General features: G+C 34.9%; 1 protein-coding gene and 1 pseudogene across 1 annotated transcript; one reads left to right on the top strand and one right to left on the bottom strand.

Annotated features, from left to right (window-relative positions):
• Positions 1–2,978: 2,978 nt before the first annotated feature.
• On the top strand, positions 2,979–12,586 carry LOC114744451 (DNA mismatch repair protein MSH7). The gene is made up of 17 exons (XM_028932619.1): positions 2,979–3,432; positions 4,066–4,597; positions 4,741–4,836; positions 4,928–4,983; positions 5,266–5,332; positions 5,906–6,001; positions 6,863–6,991; positions 7,088–7,121; positions 7,219–7,266; positions 8,054–8,250; positions 8,344–8,470; positions 8,574–8,851; positions 9,378–9,572; positions 9,848–10,255; positions 10,580–10,676; positions 11,608–11,735; positions 11,911–12,586. Exons 1-17 carry the CDS (start codon positions 3,095–3,097, stop codon positions 12,385–12,387), a joined length of 3,303 nt encoding a protein of 1,100 aa, XP_028788452.1. The 5' UTR covers positions 2,979–3,094; the 3' UTR covers positions 12,388–12,586.
• Positions 12,587–14,645: 2,059 nt separating this feature from the next.
• Positions 14,646–16,658, bottom strand: LOC114744448 (trihelix transcription factor ASIL2-like; annotated as a pseudogene).
• Between the last annotated feature and the right edge of the window lie 2,549 nt (positions 16,659–19,207).

The raw sequence follows: 19,207 nt of genomic DNA, 5'->3' as shown, positions 1-19,207 counted from the left end.
AATAAAACATTTGAAAAATTGAAGATGGGTTGAAGCACATTGAGATATTCCATTAAGGGTTGGAGATGGCGATGTAGTAGAAGCTTGATTATCCATTCAAGTGGCAAAAATTAAATGTTTTCTAAAGGATTGTAAAAAGATATTAAAACTGAAGCAATGGGTTAAAAGGAATAATATAGACCATATAAAAATATGGTGAAATAATTGTAAAAAGATAAATAAAAAAATCTTATAATCTTATAATAATTTAATATAACCACTTTTAATTTGCAAACACTTATTATGTGATACAATGCAGTTAGTAGTCCATACAACTAAAAGACTTCTTTTTATCATATGATTTGTTCATAAAAAATTAATACAAAATAACTAAATATAAATTAAATATAAACTAAAAGACTTCTTTACAACAGCAATACACAATAGGATGTACTCAATAAAGCTCATGAAGAACAAGTTAAAAGCAAGATACTATTGTTTTTTTAAAAAATTAGATCCCTAAGACGGAAAACTAACAGATATGTAACAATAATAAATTAAATTACAAAGAGGAGGGAATAACTTTTTTTGAGAGTAAAGAAATGTAATATATTAATATTATTTTATAAATTATAATATATATAAATATAATCTGGGCAGGGCAGCATGTCCTGCCCGATGCCCAGCCCTGCCCATGAAATGCCCAGCCCAAATATGCCCATTCTTTTTTGGGCTCCTTTTTTTCGGGCTGGGCTGGGCAATTTTTCTTCGGGCTTGGGCGGGCTTAGCGGGCATTTGGGCTTCATGCACACCCCTAGTTCGAACATTCTTTCAAGAATATTTTTTTATTCTTTTTATATGTGTTATACTATATTATTATTCAGTTGAATTAAGAATTAAGAATTAAAAATTAAAAATAAATCAAGACAGAAATGAGCTAAATAAATGGATTTTAACATTTACAACTAGTTTGTATTTTGCTTCTTCCCTGACTTTATTTCATTTAATTAATAACTGACCAGGATACTGTATCCATTTTTTTGTAGAGATCTTAATTTTAATTATTTTTGTAAATTATATATATCACTTTATTATTTTAACTGTTCTGAAATATATATAGAGGAATATTAATTTAATCGAATAAAAATAAATTTGAATGAAACCTCATATTATAAAAAGAATATGATGTTATGGTTGATTTGTTTGACATGGAACCGTTTGGAATAACTGATAAGTAATTTTTATGTGAAAGTAGTTTTGCTTTAACTTACATAAAATGTGTTTATAAATGTTTTTAAATATTATCCCAAATAAGTGCATAAATTGTCTAGAGAACTTCAGATTGGCACTCTTTTTTTAAAACCAAAGAATTGGTGCCTGTTCAAATTAGTCCTGAAAAATTAATTTCGCTTTATATATAAAATAAATAGGAAAAATGACAAAAAAAAAAGACTGTTGAAATTTGAAATGATAAAATAGACATGCAAATATATGAAATGACTAAATGGGCATGAGGTATCAATATGGAATTTTGACAATTCAGTAGAAAGACTAAAACGCCCCTGACACGTGTTTGTAGGGATGAGCAAAACTAAATCGTAACCGAAAACCGAATCGAACCGAATTTAATTTCGGTTTTTCGGTTCGGTTATTTCGGTTTTCGGTTATATATTCGATTTTTATTTTTTAAACAATTTGGTTTCGGTATTCAGTATTCGGTTAGTAAAAAAAATTTTGGTTATAACCGAATAACCGAAATAAATATATTATATATTTATATTTAATAAATATTATTATAATAAATATATATATGTGGGTATATGTGAACTTTTTAAATATATTTATATTCAATAAATATGGTTATAATGAATATTATTATAATAAATCACATTGAATGATGAAATATTTATTAATTAATAATTGTAATTGTGTTTTATTATTATTATTAATTTAAAATCATTTTTCATATTTATATATTTCAGTTAAATGGTTAACTGAACCAAATTTTTTGATTAGTTCAGTTTCGATTAGTTCAGTTAATTGGTTTCGGTTCAGTGTTTAAAATTTACTCTATTCGGTTAATTCAGTTGTTACCGATAACCGAACCGAAAAACCGAATACTCACCCCTACGTATTTGGAGCCAATTTCATTACCCGGTAATGATAATGACAATATTTGTAATGTGAATTACAATTTTCATAATGAGAGTTACTATCTCGCTATTGCCATTTGTAACTTGTTTCTTTCAAACCCAAATAACATATATTTAGAACCAACTTTACTACCCTGGTAATGATAATGACAACATTTATAATGTGAATTACAACTTTTTTAATAAAAGTTACCATCTCACTATTATCATTTGCAACTCGTTTATTTTAAATCCAAGTAACATGTATTTGGAGCTAATTTCATTACCTCGATAATGATAATGACAACATTTGTAATGTGAATTACAACTTTCGTAACGAGAGTTACCATTTCGCTACTGCCGTTTTACAACTCGTTTCTTTCAAACTCAAATAACATGTATTTGGAGCTAATTTCATTACCCTTGTAATGAAAATGACAATATTTGTAATGTGAATTATAACTTTCGTATTAAGAGTTACTACCTGTTCATGTCTTCAAAGAGGTTCATGAGTATTTTAGTTTTTCTACCGAATTATCAAAATTCCATATTGATACTTTATGCCCATTTGGTTATTTCATATATTCGTATGCCTATTTGTCATTTCAAATTTCAACAGTCATTTTTTTGTTATTTTTCCAAATAAATATATGATATAAATTTTATGTAAGTAAAAATTTGTTTGTTCAAAAGTTGATTCAAACAATTTCTTGATTTGATTTTTTTTTTTTAACATCTGATTGATTTGTTTGCTTTATATATGAAGTAAATATATAAGATAAATTATCTGAACCCATATTGGTTCTTTGCTTGAGAGCCGGAAGCCTCTCCCTGGAAAAGAGTGGAGTGAAACTAGCTCGCTCGCCAATTTTCGTTCAATGGGCTTGGCGCGCTAATCATTTTTGGCGCCAAAATTTTGCGACTTACAACTTCCTCTTTTTCGTCCTCGGGCACTCTTTGTTTCTTTCTTGCTCGTCGAAAAGATGAATCGCCAGAGGTCTTTACTTTCATTCTTCCAAAAATCATCATCGGCGAACTCTGATTCCGGTACCGGACACTTAGGCGGCGGCCCTGGAGCTCCGATATTTTCGGGTAAGGAAGAGAAGCTCAATGTTCCGGCCGCTTTCACTCAACCAGCGTCACTTCCGGCAAATGATTCATCTGCTGAAGTCAGGGGAACTGATACGCCACCAGAGAAGGTGCCGCGTCAGATTTTACCGTCCACTTTCTCTTCAAATGAGAAAAGGAATGGCGCTACTCCGTTTTCGAGGATCATGCATAAATTTGTAAGAGACGATGATGGCGGAAAAGCTACCCGGAGGTATTTTTAATGTATTTTTACCTAAGATAGTTTTTCCCCGCTAATGGAAGAATTTGTACAGTGTTAAATGCAATTTGAACCTCCTTTATCGTCCCTTCCCCCCCCTTTTGCCCATGCATATTATCTCCGGGGAAGCAGAAATGTTTAGACAAGTTTTTAAAACTTTAAAACGAAATCGCATTCGTGTTTTATTCATTTAATAAATGGTAATCCTGAGATTGAAAACTGAAAAGATTCTATAACTTTCATCTTAATTGAATTCCAAAAGGAGACATTAATGTACCATCTATCTTCAACGATGATATTTCTTTGGTTGCTCAGAATTTATGAGAAGTCCGTGTTGATGAGTTGCGGGCGCTTCAACAAACTGATGTCACGACGTAGATTAAATTGAAGCAAAGTAACGGATTTTCAAATATATTTTTACTGAATTTTATTTTTGTGACCATGTTAAACATACATTTTCACATGCGTTGCATAGAATTTCAATAATAAACTACGTTGTTTATGATTTGTAAATGGTGTAACTTATTATAGACTTTTATTATATATATTGATATTGATGATTGTGATACTTTTGCATCTCATCACATTTGTTTTCATGTAAAACAATGTCATTTGAAATTTTTGCAGGAGCCAGTCGGCCATTGAGATATTGAATAAAACATCGCCAGCATCTGGAAGATGTACGAATACAAACCTTAAAGAACAGTACAAACAAGAAGTAGCTTTTCAACCTATAATAAAGGATAATGTTGCAATTTCCAATAGGGCAGATCAGGAAGACATCATCCCTGTTGCAGATAATGAGGATGTTCCTGGACCAGAAACCCCAGGGATGCGGCCTCTTGCCTCTCATGCAAAGCGATGCCGAGATGATGGGTCTAAGTTTAGTTCCTTGCTAGATTCTAGCAAAAGAGTCAAATTTTTGGAGGATTTAACATCCCCGAATATGACCAAAAAGGAAGTAGATATGATTAGCAAGTTTGAGTGGCTGGATCCTCCTCGTATCAGAGATGCTAATGGAAGGAAGCCTGATGATCCTCTATATGACAGGACAACCCTTTATATACCTCCAGAAGTTTTGAAAAAAATGTCAGCATCTCAGAAACAGTATTGGGGTGTCAAATGTAAATACATGGATATTGTGCTATTCTTCAAAGTGGTTAGTCAATTCAGTACTTTGAATATCAGTATATAAAAGCCTATTCTACCACAAAGTTTATTTATTTATTTTTTTGTTTTCGTTTTTGATACTTAATTCATTATTTGAAATTATATTGTACCGCAACTGATGGTCATCTGCAGGGTAAATTTTATGAGCTTTATGAAATGGATGCTGAAATTGGTCATAAGGAACTTGACTGGAAGATGACATTAAGTGGTGTAGGAAAATGTCGGCAGGTTGTTCTAACTCAATGATTGCTTTTTTTCTCGACCCTTTTTGGTTATTTGTCCATCTTGAAAAGCAAGTGATTTATAATTGTGTCTTCAGGTCGGTATCTCTGAAAGTGGGATTGATGATGCTGTTCAGAAATTGGTAGCTCGTGGGTAAGGATGGAGTTGGAATTTTATTGTCAGATCATTGAAAATTCCTGCTCTTTAAAGCCATTGGGATGAATACAATTAATTTATGTAGTTGTCTGAGCATATTTAACAACGAATCACTGCATGCATATCAGATCACACTATGTCTACTACTTGTTATCTCTCCTAATCCCAGATAGGTGTACATAAATCTAACCCTGACACTCATTTTAGATGTCAATTCTGACATTCCACACTGTTTTTGGTTGTGGACTCACTGTACTTTTTTCTTTCCTTATTGTGAAGATACAAGGTAGGAAGAGTGGAGCAACTGGGGACATCTGAAGAAGCAAAGGCCAAAGGCTTTAACTCTGTGAGTTTTACTTTGCATGTAATGGTATTGTCTCCAATAAATTGATGCAATTTTTTTGCAAACTAGTTGCGTGTGATATTTTTGCTCCTATAAAATGCTTCATTTATATTTTTACTGTATACTTGGGAGATTTCCTTAGGATGGAAAAGGGTGCGTAATAAATAATAGAATGCTAATTTTGTTTCTATTCAGAGGTCAGCTTGTTAATTCCTTGAAAGTCTAACCTATATAACCTGTAATCACCAACGCCCCTTGGCATGATGAATGATGCTTCGATACTCTTAGTCTCGTACTTTTATTTCATTTCTCCTTCCACTATCATTGTCTCAGGTCTGGGTTTATTTATCTTCAACTCTGAAGTTCTAATGTGAGTTTATTCAAATAGGACAGTTACAGTTGAACTTGCTGTTATCATTTAAAAGTTGTTTTTACCCCAATTATTCAAACTCTTGGAGTTGAAATCAGATCTGACTTCATAATGTATCCTTGATGCTTTTGGATTCATCAAGTATCTACGTGACTGCTTGGACATGGATTTCCTTTTGCATGTTATGACTCACTGTTTTGTTGCAGATTATTCCAAGGAAATTAGTTCAGGTTGTCACTCCATCAACCTTGGTGGATAACAATATTGGTCCTGATGCTGTTCATCTTCTTGCGATAAAAGAGGTTCACGCTGCTGCTGATTTCTCCTTTTCATGTCGTTGCCAGATTACATATATTAGTGATTCAATAAAAGTTTTGCTTTTACTTTTTAATTTATCTTGTGTGTTTGATGAACATTTTCCAACTACGGTTCAGTTTGTTTCTCCTAAATGCTCCTTTTTTTTACATTATGACGTATATGGAAATTAGGTAAAAAGACCTGTTCAGCTTTTGTTTATATCTTCAGAATTGAGGCTTGATATATTTCAGTCATCAAAGATTTATATTTACCCATAGCAATGAATGGTTTTGGATTGATGTTAGAAAGGACCCCTGACATTTAAAAAATGGGTAACATTCAAGAAATATTTTTCTTTTTGGTTGGACTGAAAGACCAAGTCGCATATGGTATGAGATACTCTGGAAGATTTAAGTAGGTAGTTCTTCCACCACAATAGCTAGCTTTTGGGGGAGTTTTCTTCATGCCGTTTGAGTACCCCTCAATTAGTTAAGGAACTGTAGTAGAGTTTAGATACCAGAACTTTGCTCTCAATAGGGGCCCAATAGATTGACGCTAAGGTATAGGTAGCATGGGATGCCTGATTCTCACATTGAGTTATATGGGATATTTTATGGGGTAATTAAATCTGTTGATTCTCCATCTTAATAGCTAGCTTTTAGGGAAGGGTTTCCCATCCCACTTGGCTGCCCATCAAGTGACAATTTGATAACTACTTTTTTCCTTTTTTCCATAGTCTATATACATTGGACTTCTGCTCCATTCCCAGTTTTTCCCTATTTCTAAATTATTTGTCCCCTCCTGGAAAATTATCTTGTGAATCATGCAAGGTACTCACATTTTATGGCACTGAAAACTTTTTGCAGGGGAGCGACCTGAATAATGGTTCAGTTCTGTATGGCTTCGCCTTTGTTGATTGTGCTGCACTTAAGTTTTGGGTTGGTTCTATTGATGACGATGCATCATGTTCTGCTTTAGGGGCTTTATTGTTGCAAGTATGTTCTTCCTGTACTTGTTCTTGACACTAAGCTTGCGTGAACAGTTTTAATTTTGTATGATTAGCTAATTTATCTCTGAGAGTTTGATTTCAGGTGTCACCGAAGGAAGTTATATATGAAAGAAAAGGTGAACAGTTTTATCCCCGTTCTCATTAGGCTTGAACTAGCTTTGACTCCAAAATTGATGAAACAGTGATTTAATGTTGAAACATGATTTGTTGCAGGGTTGTCCAAAGAAGCTCAGAAAGCACTTAAAAAATACACATTAAATGGTGAGACACGTTCTTTGCGATTGATGATTTAAAGATACAATAACAAGATATGCAAAGCATTGTTGGGTGTACAGACATGGAATTTCTAAATGGGATTGTTTCAATTCTTTGCATTCCCTGGAAGTGGTATGTGATATAAAACACAACTTTGCTTGGATAGTGGATCTTCTATGCCTGATATTTCTTATGACAATTGTGTCTTGGGTTTGTTAATGAGAATACATAATTCCTAGCTGCAATTAGCTGTGCTTTAACTTTTGTTCGTTCTAATTTATCCGCCCATGAACTCGGCCTCAGAGATGTGTACCTTTTGGACTCCTTGCAAAGTCAAGGCTTGTATTAAATGTTCGGATTCTATCATGATTTATTAGCAGCCTGACTCTTAACGGCTTAAGCTTTTCAGATAGTTGGTTCTTTTGAGTAATTATTAGTATCCAAAACTTTTTGACTAAACAATTGAGAATCCAAACCTTGACACTTCACGTTTCAAATTAAAATGAAAGTTTCAACAGAGTTTTTTTTTTTTTCCATGCTTTGAGTTCAAAGGGATTTTGTGTAAGGATTGCACTGGGGATATTAATATGACTCACTCCTTGGCCTCCTAATATTAAAGCTTTTTAGATGATTCCATGAAGCTTTTCCATCTGATCGCCTCTAAATGCTTTTACCATTATACCCATTTTTCTAGAGCAAAATGTTTGTCACAATGCCAAGTTAAGTATATAAGTTTTTTTTTTTTAAAAAAAAATCAATTGCATTTTGTTTACAGGTTTTGTTTCTCTTGTAGGTTCCACGACACTACAACTGACTCCAGTGCAGTCGCTCACTGACTTAATATCCCCTGAAGTTACTGATTTAGTTCGCTTGAATGGATACTTTAAGAGGTCATCTAATTCACTAGATCATGCACTGAACAAAGTGAATCATCCTGAAACCACCGCCTGTGCTCTTGGCGGATTGATTAATCATCTCACGAGATTGATGGTATACTTGATATTATGCCATTTAGAGTTACTATACTAATGGAACTCACATATAGCTTGTATATAATGATGATCAGTTCTACTTTAATTTCAGTTAGAAGATGTCCTACAGAATGGGGATATATATCCATACCAAGTTTATAGGGGCTGCCTCAAAATGGACGGACAGACATTGGTCAACCTTGAGATATTTAGTAATAATGCTGATGGTGGTGTCTCAGGCAAGTCCTAGCATTTCTCTTTTTTACTAAGGATCGGGATATATTCTACGTATTTTTGAACAACTCAGTATGCAATCCTAAAGTTTATCTGCTTGAGCTTCAGGTACATTATATAAATATCTTGATAATTGTGTAACCTCATCTGGAAAGCGGGTTCTAAGGAGTTGGATCTGCCATCCTCTAAAAGATGTTGATGGGATAAACAACAGGCTAGACGTGGTGGATGGTCTAGTGTCACGGCCTGAGATTGTGTCACTCATTACTCAACATCTTCGCAAGCTACCAGATTTGGAACGACTGCTTGGCCGAATCAAGATTACCCTTCAGTCATCAGGTCCTCTACTACTGCCAATGTTCCGCCGGAAAATATTGAAGCAAAGGGTCAGTTCTGCTGCAGTTTTTTGTTTGTGAAACATTTCTTACTCTGAAATTTGAAGGACTCTTCGGTGCTCACATGTTCGGCTATACCTCTTTCCCCTTTCAATTCTGCACTATTATCTTAGTTATCATTACTTTATTAAGATCAGACTTGTCCCCCTAGCTTCTATGGTCTCATTTCTTTATGCCACGTCTCTTTCTGTTTCTCTGATGTTTTAAAGTAAACCTATTGATGTGTTGAGAAAGGTTTTGTTATAATTTTGCTGCCCTGATTTTCAGTCCATTATGTGTGATAAGTTGAATGTCTGTTTTAGAAGCGAATTTTTCTTATTTTTTTGGTGGATGGCGCTATTGTAAATTCTTTTATGCCTTGAGCCTATAAATATGAGCTCTCCTCCCTTGTAAATGCGTCCTATTCATATTGAAGATGAACAAACTTTCTTCTGTTTCATTATATGTTTCTGATGTATTCATAGTCTGTAATGTATATATTTTTAGTGCTCTTTAATGAATGTGAAGTTTGTTACAGGTAAAAGTGTTTGGGTCACTTGTAAAAGGCCTTCGAACTGGTTTGAATTTATTATTGCTTCTACAGAACGAGAGACCTCTAATGTCATCCTTTACAAAAGTTTTCAAAGTTCCAGTTCTGACAGGTGGCTGTGGGCTTGATCAATTTCTTACTCAATTTGAAGCTGCTATAGAAAGTGACTTCCCCAATTACCAGGTATTTTTCTTCCTCATTTGGTATCGATTGCCAAGGACAGGAGCTTGCTCCACATATTATGTTCTTCGTACATTTTGATTTAATAAATGATTTGAACTGTTTTGTTTCTTCTGTATGGAGTTGGCAACTGTCAACTGACTCGATGGATGTAACACAATGGAGATTTTAATTGTTATATTCTGCAGTCGTTCATGTTCCTTAAGGCAATTTATTTAATGTGCAGAATGTTCTGCTAATGTGTAATCGTCTGATTTTTTTTTTCTCTTTGATGCCAGAATCACGAGGTAACAGATGCAGATGCTGAAATACTTGCTACACTCACGGAAGTGTTTATGGAGAAAGCTACCGAATGGTTTGAAGTTGTTCATGCCATCAATTGCATAGATGTACTTAGATCTTTTGCCGTCACTTCAAGCATGTCATGTGGAACCATGTGCCGGCCTGTCATGTTGTCTTCATCTAAAAGCACAAGTCAAGATTATGTGGGACCTGTGCTTGAAATGAAGGGACTATGGCATCCATTTGCCCTTGGAGAGCATGGAAGTTTGCCTGTCCCCAATGACATAAATCTTGGTGAGAATACGGGTGCCCATCATCCTCATACATTGCTGCTGACTGGACCAAACATGGGTGGAAAATCAACACTTTTGCGTGCCACCTGTCTAGCTGTTATTATGGCCCAGGTTCTGGTTCATTTTATTCTTTTAATTCTAACAAGCATGATGGGTGACTACTTCAATCTGTAGAACATGCTACCCTCGTTAGTGTTGGATACAAAGTACTGAAATTTAAGATACTTTTCCCCTGATGAAAGTTAAAAATGTTCCAGAAAATTATAAACAGTAGGTCATAACCTTTTCAAGAGATTTTGGGTTGTTGATTTGGTATGATCAAGCCTCAAGGGAACATGTTACATTTCATTCATTTACCATATCGCACTGCGTGACATATTATGATGTCCAGTTTGTTTCTTTTTTATGATAGATGTGTCTCTGATGTCTTTGCAGCTAGGCTGTTACGTGCCTTGTGAAAACTGCGATCTCTCAGTTGTGGATATTATCTTCACAAGGCTTGGAGCCACTGATAGAATCATGGCCGGCGAGAGTATGTATTCTTCAGCATAAAAGTGTGCTTTATCAATAAAGTGATTATTTCTATCATGCAATTGCTAGTTACTTCACTGCAGCGAAAATTTTCCCAACTAGCTGTGAGCTGATATTTCTAACACAACATTGTCCACTGGCTTTTGGAATGGAACACCTAACAATAATTAACTGGTAGCCTGAACGTGTCATTTCTGGGGGAATATCCTTAAGAATTTTCATATGTGGATTGCTTGCTAGTTTGGATAGGACTTGCTAGCGCCAAATATGATGTTCAAAACTTGTGAATATAACTTACGTGGCTAATTAAGAAGCTCTGCTTTCTCGAGCATAATCTAAAATATAAGTAGACTATTGTATCAAATTGCATGGTATCTTTCATCCGTTTTGATATAAGTAGATCTCCTCATAAGAAAACAAGTTGCATTAGACTAGTTCAATTTAAATTTTGATTCATTAACCCAAATGCAAATTAAAGAAAAAACTAAAATGCGTTCTTACATGTTATGAGGGGATTTGGTTTAAAAATCTATGATTAGATTAAGTTTTATGTCTTCAAAATAAAGGAGATGCCTATATAATTTTAACGGGTTATGATATATGTATTTAACTCATTAAAAATGATTGTTTAGAACCCAATGTATATTAGAGGGTGAAACTTACTTTTTCATGGTCAAATTATGACATGCCCATGGACATCAAAGGACAGACAATATGATTGCATGGCCATTGGCATGCATGTAAATGAGGTATGCAGAGGATATTTCTCTTCCTAAACACATCAAATTTCTGCAAGCTGGATTTCTAAATGAATCAAACCATTTAGGACTTGGGAATTATTGAAATCTGATATTTAGATGCTTCCATGTGCGCAGCTACTGTTTGTCTCTATGCTCGAAGGATTGCCAATAACAAAGTTCACTTTTTTGCAGGCACCTTCTTCATTGAGTGCACAGAAACTGCACAAGTTCTTCAGAATGCTACTCAAGATTCTCTGGTCATTCTCGACGAACTGGGGCGAGGAACTAGTACTTTCGATGGCTATGCAATAGCATATTCAGTAAGTTGCTTCTTTTAACTGCCTGCATCGTCTTTTGCTGGAATCTCCGATTCAATTCCTTAAATGTTCCTATTCTATGTTTACCTGTAAGCTTAAGGCTCGGTTAAAGATTTTATTGTTCTTGTCAATGCTTCAACGCATGACTAAATAGTGAATCATTTTCATTCTTCTCCAGGTATTCCGCCATCTGGTGGAAAAAGTCAACTGCCGCTTACTATTTGCCACGCACTACCATCCACTCACAAAAGAGTTTGCCTCTCATCCACATGTTATACTGCAGCACATGGCCTGTGCTTTTGAGTCAGAATCTGATGGCCATTCCAAGCGTCGAAAGGAGCCAGTCTTCCTGTATCGGCTTGCCTCTGGAGCGTGTCCAGAGAGCTATGGATTGCAGGTGGCTCTCATGGCTGGGATCCCAGAAAAGACAGTGAATGTTGCTTCAAAGGCTAGCCAACAGATGAAGAAATCAATTGGAAGAAGTTTTCAGTCAAGCGAACAGAGATCAGAGTTCTCAACTCTTCATGAAGAGTGGTTGAAGACCTTGGTGTCTATATCCAGAATAAAAGATTCCGAGACTTTCGATGAAGATGCCTTCGATTCTTTGTTTTGTACGTGGTGTGAGCTAAAGACTTCGCTTAGATCAGGAAACTAGGAAGTAGGAACAAGGAGCAGATTATTTAGAGTAGAAAGTCCATAGGGTTGAGTGTTATATTATAGTGTCTTAGGTGGTCAACACATTTATTTTTAAGAAGAGGCTTGGCTTCTTTCAAGCATCAGGCTGTTTGGAAGAGATGGCTTGAAATATCTCCTGGGTGGAAATCATCGATAAGATATCTTTATATCCTTGTAAGTTGTAGCACGCAATGATACGAGTACTTACATTTTTCCCACTCATGTCTCCTAAACAGTTTTACAACGATGTAATCTACTGTATGAAAACTTCTAATCTCGTATCATTCTTGCTTATAATCTTATGTCGATGGTGTCTGTTTCTAAATTAAAAAACAAAATGGTCAGTATATAATGACAGAATTTTGTGATGCACTAGAAATTACTGTTGGTGCTAGCAATTGGCTTCGGCATTAACAGCGTGGAATCACAGTTTTGTGTAGCCTCATGCGCCCATTTTGATTTCTCAACATGAAAATGATTAATACATGAAAAAGCTTATTACCATATATACAATAATAAAAATCATCTTTGTATAATTTAAATAACCATAACTTCTAATTATTTTATATTTATCCTGCGGCCGACGCAGTTGAGGACCCCCAGTTATAACCACAATTTTTGGAAGCGTTGGTAAGGAAAAAAATGGGCAGCTTGGTTTTTTTTTTCTTTTTCCTGTTTTTGTTTTTATTTTTATTTTTTATGGTATTAAAATAGATGTTTTGAGATGGATCTGTGATATATGATACTCGATGCCAGTTTATAAATTTTACATTTTTCCTATTTATTGTCTTTAGAAGTTTATAAATGTTTCAAAAAATAAATAAATATCTTCCAACTCTAAGAATTGGAAATGAAATTGAATATGCTAGCACTATTCCCTTGTCTTCCCCCATACCGTTTTAGTCCCTCCAAGAACCGTACTAGATCGAAAGACTTGTTGCAAATGTAATAGGCGATTCATCAACGGGGCTGATCCATGGCAGAATGATCGCGGACGATGTGAACAAAAGAAAGGTACATTTTAAGAAAATTACAATTAAATCCCACCTAAAAGAATTAAATACAAAAAAATCTTTTAAAATCATAAAATTATTCTGAAGTCCCAAGAAAATTTTTTACAATAAATTTTATTTGTTTAATTACCAAATTACCCTTATTATTTTTTTAAGTTTGCATTGACAACTAAAAGAACAATCATTGATAACTTAAAATGCAAGAATTGACAACTGTCACGGCAAATATTGACAACACATTTTCTTAGCATATCATAAAATATAATGCATAAGTTGTCAATACTTGTATCTCAAGTTGTCAACCATTATTCTTTCAGTTGTCAATACAAACTTAAAAAAAAAAAGTAATTAAACAAATAAAATTTTTTACAATAGGATTCATTTGAACTTAAGAATAATTTCATGATTTCCAAGGATTTTTTTGTATTTAATTTCCTTGGATGAGACCTAATTGTAATTTTCCCTACATTTTAAATCCAAGAAAATATTCACTGTTTCGCATTGAACAAACGCAAGATCCAAAATCCAAAAGGAATAAGCATAGTTCAGAGAGAGATTTGTCCCTCCAGTAGACCAAATGAGAAGCAATTCTAAGTGGAGTCTAACATTTCTTTTTTCTTTTTTTTGGGTTTGCGGGGAATTTACATCAAAATTCAGGGGCGTTGCATGTAACTTTTGGCAAATGATGAGCATTAAGCTACCAATTTCTTGACAACAGGATAAACCAAGCATCTGGCTGGAATGGGTAACGATGATCACAACACGACCAAAAAATCAGAGCTACCCCTTCCTTGTAACAGTACAAAACTATTAAACAGTTTAAACAATGTCCTAATCGTAGGAATAAATACAGATGGTTAAACCTCGTAGATCACACCCACACTTTCACTTGAAGACGGTCTTTTCCTTCAATGATGTTTGCACTAAACCATATACCACCTTTGCCCTGATTCCAACTCCTAAGACAAAGTAAGACGAAAGAAATGCCAGAAAACCAGCACCATTTGCACTTCGAAATCATACATGTAAGTAGCTATGAGAAAAGGCCCATCATTGAATCCAAACAAGGATCTCTTATAATGTTGACAAACAGGAAATAAAAAAGGCAGCAGATTGAGATAAGGCAAAGATGTCTATCTTTAAGATATTATTAGCCAACCACCTCTTGTGTGATACTTAGAACTGGCAAACTAGTTTAAAGTGATACGCTTCCCTAAGAATGAACTTACTCACAAAACTTTTCTCATTTTAAGATCAAATTATCATCTTACAAGGAAGTTTAGAGCATAGCAAGCAAGGCAAAGAAAGATACACGCTCTGCATGCCTTCTATTTTAGTAGAATATTTTACATATCCCAAACAATGTAAGAAGAATGCGCTATCCACCTTACAAAGTTAGGAACTTTCCCTTCTGAGTAGTCTTAAAATGTGTTTTTTTGGTCGACCAGACCAGTCTGGTTCTGGGACTTGTATGCCACTCGATATCGTGAATATAGAACACCATTTCAACATTCTAACCACTCATCCAAGTAAAATTCCTGGTAGCGAGTACACAGTCTCCCCAACAAGAACAAGAAGAAGCGTTATCCCACTAGGATTATACAAAGCCACTGTACTTTGTCCACAACCAACCAAATCTTCATGACATAACGAGTATTGTATTTAAGCGAATGCCTTGTGCGCCATAATTGAAATAATACTGAAAGATTAAACATGTAATCAATACAAGCGTGCCAAAATGTAACATAATCAATGTCTCGGTTTTAAGTACTAAGAAGGAACAAATAGACTCAATAATCTTTTTTCATTCAGCATTTTTCGCGGAAAGATGATGTAGACGTAGCCCTTCCAAGTAACATAATTACACTGGTCAGCATAATGAATCAAAAGCAACAAGGCAAATGATGCAAAAGTATCCACGTTCAACAAGCAATTGAAAATATAAGCAGGATAACAGCAACCCACCTACATCATTCACTGCCATTCTCTGTAGATGTCTCGGAATCCTCCTCACCTCCTTCTTGCAAGCTTGCAATTTCGGCCTGAGCTCTTTCCAGAATCTGCTTCTTCTGCAGTTCTAACTCCCTATTAAAATCCAATCTCATCTTCTCCAACTCCATCATCTGCCGCCTCTTACGATTCTCAATCTTCTCATATATTTTCCCAAACTTCTGAATAGAATCAGCCAATTCCCTAAAGGAAGACTCTTCTCCATTATCATTGTCTCCAATCCTAGTCCTCCTGGGTGGAAGCCCATCCGAATCATCTTCAGACGTCTCTGACTCCCCAGGGCTATCTCTCATCTCATCCAGCCCATTCGATCTATCTAAATAAACCCTTGTATTCATGAAAACATACTCCCCAGAGTCCATTCCACAGGACAGTCCATATTCTTGCCTCGCTGATGAAGCCATTAACATATCCATCTTCTTAAAATAAGCCCATTTACTAGAACTCACCCCATTTCATCCATTTTCGCTTTCTCTTTCTTGTACCTTCTTTTCAGTTTATCCAACATGCTCCTACACTGTGCCACGGTCCTCTCCATCTTCAGCTCCTCCGAAAACTTCTCGGCCACATCATGCCAATCCTCAGACCTTAAGCTCTTTCTCCCAAGTTGAAGAAATTTGTCCCCCCAAACCTCTAGCAAAACAAACGTCGCATGCTCCGTCCATTCATCTGTTGGGCTTCGATTCCCATGCGAAAGCTTCCCATGAGGTACCAACTCATAGTTCGAAACAGACGGATTCCGCAATTTCCTTTTCTTCGGGTTTTTCTCACACTCGTCTTCGCTATCAATATTCATACAATAACCATTTTCCCCTTCACCATCGCCGTCCTCCAGGTCATTCCCTACATCATATTCATCCATTTCTTCATCATCACCGTCCTCGTCGTATCGACTAATCACTGGACGACGATATGGGGCGGCGCGAACCAAGTGCTCTTGGCGATGGGAATAGTTAGGACGGCTTGAAGCGTAGGGCTTTCGAAGGTACGTTGCATCATCTTCCACGATATTGTCCATGTATGCTAATAAAGGAACAGATAAGCAATTTTTCAGAATCGCAATTGAATATTTTCTGAAAATTGAGGGGAAACAAGGAATTTAAGAAGCTAAAGAGAAACTAACTCGCTAAGCAAAATTCACCATTCGAAGAAGAAAAGAATGTTGGAAAAGACGAAGGATGAATAGAACGCGAAATCGTTAGGGTTTTGGGTGGGATACCGAACTAGACGAGGCGTGCGAAGGAGAGATAACCGCGACTTGTGGCACAGGATGAATCCAATGATCCCTGATTATGGGTCGAAACGGTGTGGAGTGATCCCAAATGGGCCCATTAAGATCTGGCCTTGAAACTAGTCAAACGTGGGCCTAAATTGACTCAAATATCAATGAACTAGATCTCAGGCCCTTGCTCTTTCTGATGTTTGTGGAAAATTTATTACCCATATTCCTTAAAATTTGAAAAAAGTCCGAGGTCCTTGAGAGTAGGGATGGAAATAGGTCAGGCGGCCTATCAGGGGTCTGTGACCTGGCCTATTTAGATATCAGAATAGGCTCAGGCCTGTAAAAAGGCCTGTTTACTTTATCAAGCCAGGCTCATGCCTGATAGTAAGCCTGTTAGCCTGTCAGGCGGCCTGGGCCTGTTATCCTTTTTTTTTTAGGTTAAAATTGTAAATGAACAAGAGAAAATCTCCTATTTTGATTGGTTAATTGAAAAAACTCCACCCACATAAACGTGTTATTCAAAACTCATTGCACGTTTCATTTCATTTCCATTCTCTATAATAAAAATAATTGATGTATATATAATGACACATTTAAACAGAGAAAGAAAACATAAGTACATTAAAAAAAAAGCATCATTAATTTACTTGATCCATGCTTTTCATGTTAATCTTACATAGAATATATATATATGTATATATAATTGATCTATTATGTTTTAAACTGTATATATGTGTGCTCAATCTAATTCTTATTATAATAGTTGCTCAATTAATTTAAATTATAATAAATGTAACATTTTTTTTAAACAACCATGTGTAACAACAAGATCAAATATCATTTTGTTAGTAAATTAGTTTGAACAAATGATAAATTTAGAATATAAAAGGGATTAAGGATGTTTCATATTTTAAACTAGATCTAGTCATCAACTAATTTTTATACTAGAGATGGAATGAAGTGTTATTTTTATACCAGGGTGAAATTATGTTTTCTAATAACGTTTCATATTCGATTTTTTTTTTGGTCTAAAGGAACATGTTTTACAAATTGTGTTAATTTGATAATTTCATATTTTCTGTTTGTATTTTAAATAAGTTGGATTGAATTATTATAATTTTGAATTGATTTATATATGTTTGAAATTTGTTAAAAAAAACAGGCATCTTAACAGGCCACAGGCCAGGCTCAGACCGAACAAAAAACTTTTCACAGGCCACAGGAACAGGCCTCACCACAAGTGGGGCCTGTTAAGGGTAAGGCTTGACCTGGCCTGGCATGTTTCCACCCCTACTTGAGAGTAAAGAAGGGTGAGGGAAGAAAGACAAGATTGCCCTTAATGAGTAATAAATGAGAAAGATGAAAAGAACAAAAAGAGTGACAATGTTCTCTTCTTCTTCCCTGAACTCATCGATCATCATGGAATTTGTCGGAGCTCTAGTTCGTCTGTGAAAGCTAAAAAGGTGAAGTTTGAGGGACTGAGTTATACACATATGACCCATGGGCATTATTGTAACTTGACATAACATAATGTATACTACTTGCGATCCTAAATATAGGATTTAGTACATTACAAACTAAATCTTATATTTAGTGTTAGAGGTATGGTAGTTGTTTTTATTGTTTTCGGGTCATATGTCATTCTCCATCTTTCTCCACAAGCTAGGCTCGTGCGGACTTATCTGGCATTGGCTTTGTTTTTTTGTATTGCATTTTATTTTCTTGAGACTTCTTATAATTATATATTTTTCTTGAGATCTTGTAATGATTTTTCCGACAAATAATGCCTAGATGGTGGTCAGCCTTCAACTGATATGGCAGTATCATCCATATTCTTCAAAATATATTCTTTCTCATTCTCCTGCATATAGTTTTTAAATGGGCGAAAATATTGAGCTTTTATCTTGTTTGAGCCATATGCCAAACACAATGACTCAAATATTCTCAAATTGTGTAGCGATTAAGCCATCAATAATATATGCCTTCTTCCTCCATTCCTTCGTCAATACTTGTCTACTTTTTAATGATTCCTTTGAACTTAAAAATCAGACCTTCAAATAACACAATTATCTCCCCTTAGAAGCCTCAAGAGGTCAGGATCTTCAAACAAAACCATCTCAAATTTAAGCACAAAAAAAAAAACTATCCCCTTTTTATTTTTATCTTTCTTAAATGTTTTTAAATATCAAAAAAGCAGTTAAAAAGTAATTATACTTTAATTTTACATTACTCTGTTTTTTTTAATTTATTGCATCTAATCTTTATAAAACAATCAGCAACTAGATACAACATCATGTCAGGGAAAAAGATAGATACAATAATGCCCTTGGCATATTTACAAAAACAATATGCTATTAACATTAGGTGTTGGTCTTAGTGAACAAGTTTTGGCCTTTTTTTTCCGTTAAAATATAGGTATCATTCTATTAAAAACAATCATATTCAAAATATTATTGAGCACTAAATGTGAGCATCTCTCCCAATAAGAATTCAAACTTTTTTTTTTACTAAAGTATAGGTATCTTTCTATTGGAAGCAATCCTATTCGAGGTACT

This window comes from Neltuma alba, unplaced genomic scaffold, assembly GCF_004799145.2.
Source record: "Neltuma alba isolate B1F8T4 unplaced genomic scaffold, ASM479914v2 tig00004369_pilon, whole genome shotgun sequence".
Lineage (NCBI taxonomy): Eukaryota > Viridiplantae > Streptophyta > Magnoliopsida > Fabales > Fabaceae > Neltuma > Neltuma alba.
This window is presented reverse-complemented; position numbering and strand designations above follow the sequence as displayed.

Coding starts and splice junctions, on each gene's coding strand:
- LOC114744451 (XM_028932619.1), top strand. CDS start 3,095: ATGAATCGCCAGAGGTCTTTACTTTCATTCTTCCAAAAATCATCATCG. Junction 3,433..4,065: donor GGCGGAAAAGCTACCCGGAG/GTATTTTTAATG, acceptor AAATTTTTGCAG/GAGCCAGTCGGCCATTGAGA. Junction 4,837..4,927: donor GTGTAGGAAAATGTCGGCAG/GTTGTTCTAACT, acceptor TTGTGTCTTCAG/GTCGGTATCTCTGAAAGTGG.